At 60.3% G+C, this 9,771-nt stretch overlaps 1 protein-coding gene across 1 annotated transcript; it reads left to right on the top strand.

Moving 5' to 3' along the window:
• Positions 1 to 329: 329 nt before the first annotated feature.
• CCDC97 (coiled-coil domain containing 97) lies at positions 330 to 5,625 on the top strand (the record flags this gene model as incomplete). The annotated part of the gene is made up of 6 exons (XM_080636069.1): positions 330 to 420; positions 2,693 to 2,805; positions 2,903 to 3,041; positions 3,683 to 3,886; positions 5,000 to 5,125; positions 5,495 to 5,625. The coding sequence occupies 6 exons, from the start codon at positions 330 to 332 to the stop codon at positions 5,599 to 5,601; spliced, it is 780 nt and encodes a 259-aa protein (XP_080492195.1). The 3' UTR covers positions 5,602 to 5,625.
• Positions 5,626 to 9,771: the final 4,146 nt, after the last annotated feature.

Consider the following 9,771-nt stretch of genomic DNA (forward strand, 5'->3'; position numbering starts at 1 on the left):
CCCCCCTCTACGTCAACATGGGGGAGGGGGGGGCGGCGGGGGGGGGCAAGGACGGGGGGGGCGACCCCGAGCCCCCCCCGGCCCCCCCCGCCAGCGATGGGGGGGGGGGCGGCCCCGGACGCTACGTGGTTTGCCCGCCCCCCCCCACCGGGGACCTCCCCATGGACCCCCCCGCCCCATTGGGCTGTGCCTGAGGGGGGGGGGGGAACGGAAAGTGGAGACCCCCTCCCCCCCTTCCCCTGCACCCCCAAAGCTGAGGCATGGCCAGGGACCCCCCCTGCACCCTCCCAATGGGAAACCCCCAATGGGACCCCCCCCTGCACCCCCTAATGGGACCCTCCAGGTACTGGGGTGAATCGGGACCCCCCCCCCGAATGGAATGGGACATTCCAATGAGACCCCCCCAGTGGGACCCTCCAGGTACTGGGGTGCCCCGGGCCCCCCCTCCAATGGAATGGGACATCCCAATGGGACCCCCCCAATGGGACCCCCCCAATGGGACCCCCCCAATGGGACCCTCCAGGTACTGGGGTGAACCAGGACCCCCCCCGAATGGAATGGGACATTTCAATGAGACCCCCCCAGTGAGACCCTCCAGGTACTGGGGTGCCCTGGGCCCCCCCTCCAATGGAATGGGACAGCCCAATGGGACCCCCCCAAGAGGACCCCCCAATGGGAACCCCCAATGGGACCCCCCCGCAGCCCCCAATGGGACCCCCCCATAAGATGGGAACCCCCAAAAAGGGACCCCCCCCTCTGCAACCCCAATGGGACCCTCCAGGTACTGGGGTGCCCTAGGCCCCTCCCAATGGAATGGGACATCCCAATGGGACCCCCCCAATGGGACCCCCCCAATGGGACCCCCCCACTGGGACCCCCCCAGGTACTGGGGAGCCCTGGGGCACCCCCAAAAGGGACCCCCCCCAAGTGATGGGGACCCCCAAAGGGATGGGACCCCCCCCCCCCCACAATGGTACCTCCCACCATGGGGACCCCCCCATTGCCCCCCCCCTCCGCGACCCCCAAATAAACCCACGTGACCTGCGCCGGGCTCTGCTTATTGGGGGGGGGGGGGGCCGACCCTGCGTTAAACCACGCCCACCAAGCCCTCCAGCCAATAGGCACCCGGCTTTCGTTGCTAGGTGACTCCAGGGGTGGAGGCAGCACAGCCAATGAGAGAGCCGCGCCGCGGAAGCGGCCAATAGGAAGCGGTTATGCCCCCTGGGCCCGCCCCTCCACGCTGATAGACAGCTGAGCCAGCCAATGGGAGGGCGCGGGGTCGCCTTGGCCACGCCTCCGCTTAGCCCCCCCGGGCTATCAAATGGGCCGCCCCGTCCGCGCTCTCATCCAATGAGAACCCTCCTTCTATCGCCCCTCCCACTGACCCCCCCAATCAGCGCCCCCTTTACAAAGCGCGGCCGGGATTTGAGTGGGAAGCCGTGATTTTGGGATGCTGGGGATGGGATTTGCGGTAAAACTTCCCATTTTAGGGACAAAAGGGATGGGATTGGGGAAGGGGAAAAAACCCGGTTATTTTTAACCTGAAATGGACATTCCAGAGGTTTGGAATTGGGGTGAAGGTGGTGGAATTCCCACTTTTAGGGGTGGAATTCCCAATTTAGGGTGGAATTCCCACTTTTGGGGGTGGAATTCCCAATTTTAGTGGTGGAATTCCCGATTTTAGGGAAGGAATTCCCAATTTTAGGGAAGGAATTCCCAATTTGGGGTGGAATTCCCACTTTTAGAGATGGAATTCCCAATTTTAGGGGCGGCATTCCCTTTTTTAGGGTTGGAATTCCCACTTTTAGTGTGGAATTCCCAATTTTGGGGATAGAATTCTCAATTTTAGTGGTGGAATTCCCAATTTGGGGGCAGAATTCCCACTTTAGGGGTGGAATTCCCACTTTTTGGCATGGAATTCCCACTTTTAGGCTCTATTTCATCTTTTGGGGGGTCAGAATTCCCATTTTGGGGACCAGAATTCCCATTTCTGGGACCAGAATTCCCATTCCTGGGCTGTATTTCCCAAGTTTGGGGCCAGATTTGCCATTTTTGGACCATCATTCCCAAGATTTGGATCTTATTCCCCATTTTGGCGCCAAATTCCTCAGATTTTGTGCCAAATTCCTCAATTTTGGGGCCAAAATCCCCATTTTTGGTCGCTTATTCCCCATTTTTGGGCCAAATTCCTCAATTTCGAAGCCAAAATCCCCATTTTTGGTCTCTTATTCCCCATTTTGGGGCCAAATTCCTCAATTTTGGCGCCGAAATCCCCATTTTTGGTCTCTTATTCCCCATTTTTGGGCCAAATTCCTCAGCTTTTGTGCCAAATTTCTCAATTCTGAGGCCAAATCCCCTTTTTTTTGGTCCCTTATTCCCGATTTTGGCCCAAATTCCTCAATTCTGGGGGCAAAATCCCCATTTTTGGTCCCTTATTTCCCATTTTGGGGCCAAATCCCTCAGATTTTGGGCCAAATTCCCCATTTTTGATTCCTTATTTCCCATTTTTGGGCCATTTTCCCTCATTTGAGCTTTATTTTTGACCCCTCCCCTATTTCCACCCCCCTCATTCCCCTCCCCCCCTCCACTTTTGGGCTCAAATCACCTCATTTCGGCTGCTCCCTTTAACCGACGGGGTAGGAACCAAAGAGCCCCGGAACCTTCCTTGCGCGAACCCGCTCCGCCCCGGAAGTGACGCAGCGCGGGACTCCCGAGCCGCCGCTCGGCCTGTGCCGCACTCAAACGGGCCCGGGCTGCCGGGGGGGCCTCTCTGAGGTGATTCGGGGTCCCCCCCCTTCCCATGAGGTAAATGGGGGTCCTTTGGGTGCCCCCCTTTTCCCTATGGAATTCGGGGTGTGTCCCCCCCCCCCCCTTTAACCGGTTCTCCCCCCCCCCCCCCAAGATCATGGCCGAGGGGGACCCCAAGGAGCCGGGGGGGGCCCCATTGGACGCCGGACGCGCCCCCCCCCGGCCCCGCCGCCCCCCGGCCCGAACCTTGGTGCGGAACCGGCGCTTTGCGGCCTTGCAGGAGCTGCTGCGGGGTAAGGGGGTGCAATGGGGTAATGGGGGTAATGGGGGTATTGGGGGGTAATGAGGGTAATGGGGGGTAATGGGGGCGATGGGGGTAATGGGGGGTAATGGAGGTAATGGGGGCAATGGGGGCAATGGGGGTGATAGGGGTAATGGGGGTAATGGAGGCAATGGGGGTAATGGGGGCAATGGGGGCAATGGGGGCAATGGGGCAATAGGGGGAATGGGGGTAAGAGGTAATGGAGGTAATGGGGGGTAATGGGGTAATGGGGGCAATGGGGCAATGAGGTAATGGGGGGTAATGGAGGCAATGGGGTAATGGGGGCAATGGGGTAATGGGGGCAATGGGGGAATGGGGGCAATGGGGGTAATGGAGGCAATGGGGTAATGGGGGCAATGGGGTAATGGAGGCAATGGGGTAATGGGGGCAATGGGGTAATGGGGGCAATGGGGGTAATGGGGGCAATGGGGTAATGGGGGCAATGGGGTAATGGGGGCAATGGGGTAATGGGGGCAATACATTGGGGGCCTCCCCTATCGAATGGGTGCTCCCATTACACTTGCAGGGGGTTCCCCATTGTCCCCTTTATCTTTGTGCCCCCATTACCCCCCTTACCCCCATTGCCCCCCATACCCCATGCTCACCCCCCAGAGGGGCAGTACTTCAGCGAGCAGGAGATGCGCGCCCGGGAGCCCCTGCTCTACCAGCACTACATTGGGCAGTACCAAGAGGGGGACCCCCCCTCGGCCCCCCCCCCCGGGGGGACCCCCCCCTCGCTCTCGGCCCTGCTCCTGCGCTCCATGGAGGAGGCGGCCGTGCAGCAGCGCCTGAGCCTGCAGCGCCTGCGGGATGGGGGTGAGCAGGCGATCCCCAGGGATAATGGGGGCCTATGGGGAATGGGGGCCTATGGGATAATGGGGGCCTATGGGGAATGGGGGCCTATGGGATAATGGGGGCCTATGGGGAATGGGGGCCTATGGGGAATGGGGGCCTATGGGATAATGGGGGCCTATGGGGAATGGGGGCCTATGGGGAATGGGGGTCCTATGGGGAATGGGGGTCCTATGGGGAATGGGGGCCTATGGGGAATGGGGGCCTACGGGATAATGGGGGTCCTATGGGGAATGGGGGCCTATGGGATAATGGGGGCCTATGGGGAATGGGGGCCTATGGGATAATGGGGGCCTATGGGGAATGGGGGTCCTATGGGGAATGGGGGTCCTATGGGGAATGGGGGCCTACGGGATAATGGGGGTCCTATGGGGAATGGGGGCCTATGGGATAATGGGGGCCTATGGGGAATGGGGGTCCTATGGGGAATGGGGGTTCTATGGGGAATGGGGTCCTATGGGGAATGGGGGCCTATGGGATAATGGGGGCCTATGGGGAATGGGGGCCTATGGGGAATGGGGGTCCTATGGGGAATGGGGGCCTTAGGGATAATGGGGGTCCTATGGGGAATGGGGGTCCTATGGGGAATGGGGGCCTTAGGGATAATGGGGGTCCTATGGGGAATGGGGGCCTATGGGATAATGGGGGTCCTATGGGGAATGGGGGTCCTATGGGGAATGGGGGCCTTAGGGATAATGGGGGCCTATGGGGAATGGGGGCCTTAGGGATAATGGGGGTCCTATGGGGAATGGGGGCCTTAGGGGTAATGGGGGTCCTATGGGGAATGGGGGCCTATGGGGAATGGGGGCCTACGGGATAATGGGGGTCCTATGGGGAATGGGGGCCTACGGGATAATGGGGGTCCTATGGGGAATGGGGGCCTACGGGATAATGGGGGTCCTATGGGGAATGGGGGCCTATGGGGAATGGGGGCCTACGGGATAATGGGGGTCCTATGGGGAATGGGGTCCCTATGGGGAATGGGGGCCTTAGGGATAATGGGGTCCCTATGGATATGAGGGGCCTCCCTATGGATACAGGGGGGGTCTGAGCTCACACCTTTGTGCGTCCCCCCAGATGACGACGGGGACGCCTCCCCCCCCCACATCCCGGACGCATCCGAGCGGGAGCTGCTCCGCGCCGAGTTCCTTTCCCGCATGGAGCAGCGCTTCCTGGAGGCCAGGACCGGGAATTCGACTACAGGTACCCCCCCGATCCCCCCATTCCCTCCTTATCCCCCCCTATTCCCTCCTTATCCCCCCATTCCCCCCTTATCCCCCCCCATTCCCCCCCTTATCCCCCCCATTCCCCCCTTATCCCCCCATTCCCTCCTTATCCCCCCCATTCCCTCCTTATCCCCCATTCCCCCCTTATCCCCCCCATTCCCTCCTTATTCCCCCATTCCCTCCTTATCCCCCCCATTCCCCCCTTATCCCCCCCATTCCCTCCTTATCCCCCCATTCCCTCCTTATCCCCCCCATTCCCCCTTATCCCCCCCATTCCCCCTTATCCCCCCATTCCCTCCTTATCCCCCCATTCCCTCCTTATCCCCCCCATTCCCCCCATTCCCAGCCAGGTGGACGGGAATGCCGACCTGGATCTCGGGATCATCGCGGAGCGCGATGCTGAGGAGCGCTACTTCGATGCCGAGGAGCCAGCGCCGCCCCCCCCCTGCATAAAGGGGGGACCCCCCCATCACCCCCCCCGTGTGTTGGGTTTGGGGTAAAAAGAGGGGATTTTGGGTCAAAAAAGGGGTTTGGGGGTGAAAAAGTGGATTTTGGGGGAAAAGGGGGTTTTTTTTGGGGAAAAAGGGGTTTTGGGGTGAAAAAGGGGTTTTTTTGGGGCTAAAGGGTTTTTGGGGGGAAAAAAGTGGATTTTGGGTAAAAAGAGGTTTTTAGGGTTAAAAAAGGGGTTTGGGGTCAAAAAGGTTTTTTGGGGTAAAAAGGATTTGGGGTAAAAGGGGGTTTTGAAAGAGATTTGGGTAAAAGGGATTTTTGGGTCAAAAGGGGTTTTGGGGTAAAAGAGGGGGTTTGGGGGAAAAGGGTTTTCTGGGCGTGGAGAGGGGATTTTTGGGGTGAAAAAGGAGGTTTTTGGGTGCGGAGGAGCCCCATTTCCTGCCCCTCCCCCCCCGATGGATGTTTTAGCTTCTCCAGCCCCAAAACCGCCCAAATTGAGCCAAAGAAAGAGGAACTTGGGACCACTTAATAAGAGTTTAATGGGGGGGGGGGTGTATTTTGGGGTGAAAAAGGTGGATTTTGGGTGCACACAGAATGGGGTTGGCTCCAAATGGGGTTTGGGTGGAAAAGGCTCGGTTTTGGGGTGAAAAAGGGGTTTTGGGGGTACCAAGGGGGGGTTGGGGCTCTGGGTCGCTGTTTTGGGGTAGAAAAGCGATGGTTTGGGTCCAAAGCGGTGCTTTTGGGTGAAAAAGGCTGGTTTGGGGCTGGTTTGGGGTTGGTTTGGGGCTGGTTTGGGGGCGGTTTGGGGCTGGTTTGGGGCTGGTTTGGGGCTGGTTTGGGGCGGTTTGGGGCGGTTTGGGGCTGGTTTGGGGCTGGTTTGGGGCTGGTTTGGGGCTGGTTTGGGGCTGGTTTGGGGCTGGTTGGGGCTGGTTTGGGGCGGTTTGGGGCGGTTTGGGGCTGGTTTGGGGCGGTTTGGGGCGGTTTGGGGCTGGTTTGGGGCGGTTTGGGGCGGTTTGGGGCTGGTTTGGGGGTGGTTTGGGGCGGTTTGGGGCTGGTTTGGGGCGGTTTGGGGCGGTTTGGGGCGGTTTGGGGCTGGTTTGGGGTGGTTTGGGGCGGTTTGAGGCTGGTTGGGGCTGGTTTGGGGCGGTTTGGGGCGGTTTGGGCTGGTTTGGGGGTGGTTTGGGGCGGTTTGGGGCTGGTTTGGGCTGGTTTGGGGCGGTTTGAGGCGGTTTGAGGCGGTTTTGGGCTCTTTTCAGCTGCACTTGCAGGTTTGGGGCCATTTGGGGCCATTTTGGGGCCATTTTAGGCTGTTTTGGGTCCGTTTCTGTTGCACTTCCAGGTTTTACCTATTTCAGGTCTATTTTGGGGCCATTTGGGGCCGTTTTGGGTCCGTTTGGGGCCATTTTGGGTCCGTTTGAGGCCGTTTGGGTCCGTTGAGCCGTTTTTGGGTCCGTTTGAGGCCGTTTTTGGGTCCGTTTGGGGCCATTCTGGGTCCGTTTTGAGGCCGTTTTGGGGCTGTTTGAGGCCGTTTTGGCTGGGTCCGTTTGTCGTTTGAGGCCGTTTTGGGGCTGTTTGAGGCCGTTTTGGGTCCGTTTGAGGCCGGTTTGGGTCCATTTGAGGCCGTTTTGGGTCCATTTGAGGCCGTTTTGGGTCCGTTTGGGGCCGTTTTGGGTCCGTTTGGGGCTGTTTTGGGGCTGTTTGGGGCCATTTTGGGTCCGTTTGAGGCCGTTTTGGGTCCGTTTGAGGCTGTTTTGGGTCCGTTTGAGGCCGTTTTGGGTCCATTTGAGGCCGTTTTGGGTCCGTTTGGGGCCGTTTTGGGTCCGTTTGGGGCCGTTTTGGGGCTGTTTGGGGCCATTTTGGGTCCGTTTGAGGCCGTTTTGGGTCCGTTTGAGGCCGTTTTGGGTCCATTTGAGGCCGTTTTGGGTCCGTTTGGGGCCGTTTTGGGTCCGTTTGAGGCCGTTTTGGGGCCGTTTGAGGCCGTTTTGGGGCCGTTTGGGGCCGTTTTGGGGCCGTTTGGGGCCATTCTGGGTCCGTTTGAGCCGTTTTGGGGCTGTTTGAGGCCGGTTTGGGTCCGTTTGAGGCCGGTTTGGGTCCATTTGAGGCCGTTTTGGGTCCGTTTGGGGCCGTTTTGGGTCCGTTTGAGGCTGTTTTGGGGCTGTTTGAGGCCGTTTTGGGTCCGTTTGGGGCCGTTTTGGGTCCATTTGAGGCCGTTCTGGGTCCGTTTGGGGCTGTTTTGGGTCCGTTTGAGGCCGTTCTGGGTCCGTTTGGGGCTGTTTTGGGGCCGTTTGGGGCCATTTTGGGTCCGTTTGGGCCATTTTGGGTCCGTTTGGGTCCGTTTTGGGGCCGTTTGGGGCCGTTTTGGGTCCGTTTGGGGCCGTTCCGGGGCGGTCTCAGCTGCACTTGCAGGCCCGCACCACCATGTCCGAGAGCTGCTCCACGCGCGCCTTGCGCCCCACGTAGTAAACGATGGGGAGCGGGTCCAGGCTCTGGGGCACGCAGCAGGGGGCGGCCGAGCCCCCCGGGTTGTGCTGCGTGTAGAGGGCCAGCACCTGCGGCAGGGACCCCCATGAGCCGTGGGGCAGGAGCCACACTTATGGGGCAGAGCCGCACTTATGGGGCAGAGCCGCACTTATGGGGCAGGAGCCGCACTTATGGGGCAGAGCCGCGCTTATGGGGCAGGAGCCGCGCTTATGGGGCAGGAGCCGCGCTTATGGGGCAGGAGCCACACTTATGGGGCAGAGCCGCACTTATGGGGCAGAGCCGCACTTATGGGGCAGAGCCGCACTTATGGGGCAGGACCCACACTTATGGGGCAGAGCCGCACTTATGGGGCAGGACCCACACTTATGGGGCAGAGCCGCGCTTATGGGGCAGGAGCCACACTTATGGGGCAGAGCCGCGCTTATGGGGCAGAGCCGCACTTATGGGGCAGAGCCGCGCTTATGGGGCAGAGCCGCACTTATGGGGCAGGACCCACGCTTATGGGCTGGAGCCGCGCTTATGGGGCTGGAGCCGCGCTTATGGGGCAGAGACGCGCTTATGGGGCAGAGACGCGCTTATGGGGCAGAGACGCGCTTATGGGGCAGAGACGCGCTTATGGGGCTGGAGCCACACTTACGGGTCCCAGCCCCCACCCAAGGCTCCCAGCCCCACACTTGTGGGTCGTGCCCCACACTTACGGGTCCCAGCCCCACACTTATGGGTCACGCCCCACACTTACAGCTCCCACCCCATCTATAGCTCCCAGCCCCACACTTATGGGTCCCGGCCCCCCACTTATGGCTCCCAGCCCCATCCATAGCTCCCACCCCCATCTATAGCTCCCAGCCCCACATTTATGGGTCCAGCCCCACTCTTATGGCTCCCATCCCACCCTTATGGCTCTCACCCCCATCTATAGCTCCCAGCCCCACACTTATGGGTCCAGCCCCACACTTACAGCTCCCACCCCCATCTATAGCTCCCAGCCCCACACTTATGGGTCCCGGCCCCCCACTTATGGCTCCCCAGCCCCATCCATAGCTCCCACCCCCATCTATAGCTCCCAGCCCCACATTTATGGGTCCAGCCCCACTCTTATGGCTCCCATCCCACCCTTATGGCTCTCACCCCCCATCTATAGCTCCCAGCCCCACACTTATGGGTCCCGGCCCCCCACTTATGGCTCCCAGCCCCATCCATAGCTCCCACCCCCATCTATAGCTCCCAGCCCCACATTTATGGGTCCAGCCCCACTCTTATGGCTCCCATCCCACCCTTATGGCTCTCACCCCCATCTATAGCTCCCAGCCCCACACTTATGGGTCCCGGCCCCCCACTTATGGCTCCCAGCCCCATCCATAGCTCCCACCCCCATCTATAGCTCCCAGCCCCACATTTATGGGTCCAGCCCCACTCTTATGGCTCCCATCCCACCCTTATGGCTCTCACCCCCATCTATAGCTCCCAGCCCCACACTTATGGGTCCCGGCCCCCCACTTATGGCTCCCAGCCCCATCCATAGCTCCCACCCCCATCTATAGCTCCCAGCCCCACATTTATGGGTCCAGCCCCACTCTTATGGCTCCCATCCCACCCTTATGGCTCTCACCCCCATCTATAGCTCCCAGCCCCACACTTATGGGTCCCGGCCCCCCACTTATGGCTCCCAGCCCCATCCATAGCTCCCACCCC

This window comes from Psittacula echo (assembly GCF_963264785.1).
Source record: "Psittacula echo genome assembly, chromosome: 29".
Taxonomy (NCBI): Eukaryota; Metazoa; Chordata; class Aves; order Psittaciformes; family Psittacidae; genus Psittacula; species Psittacula echo.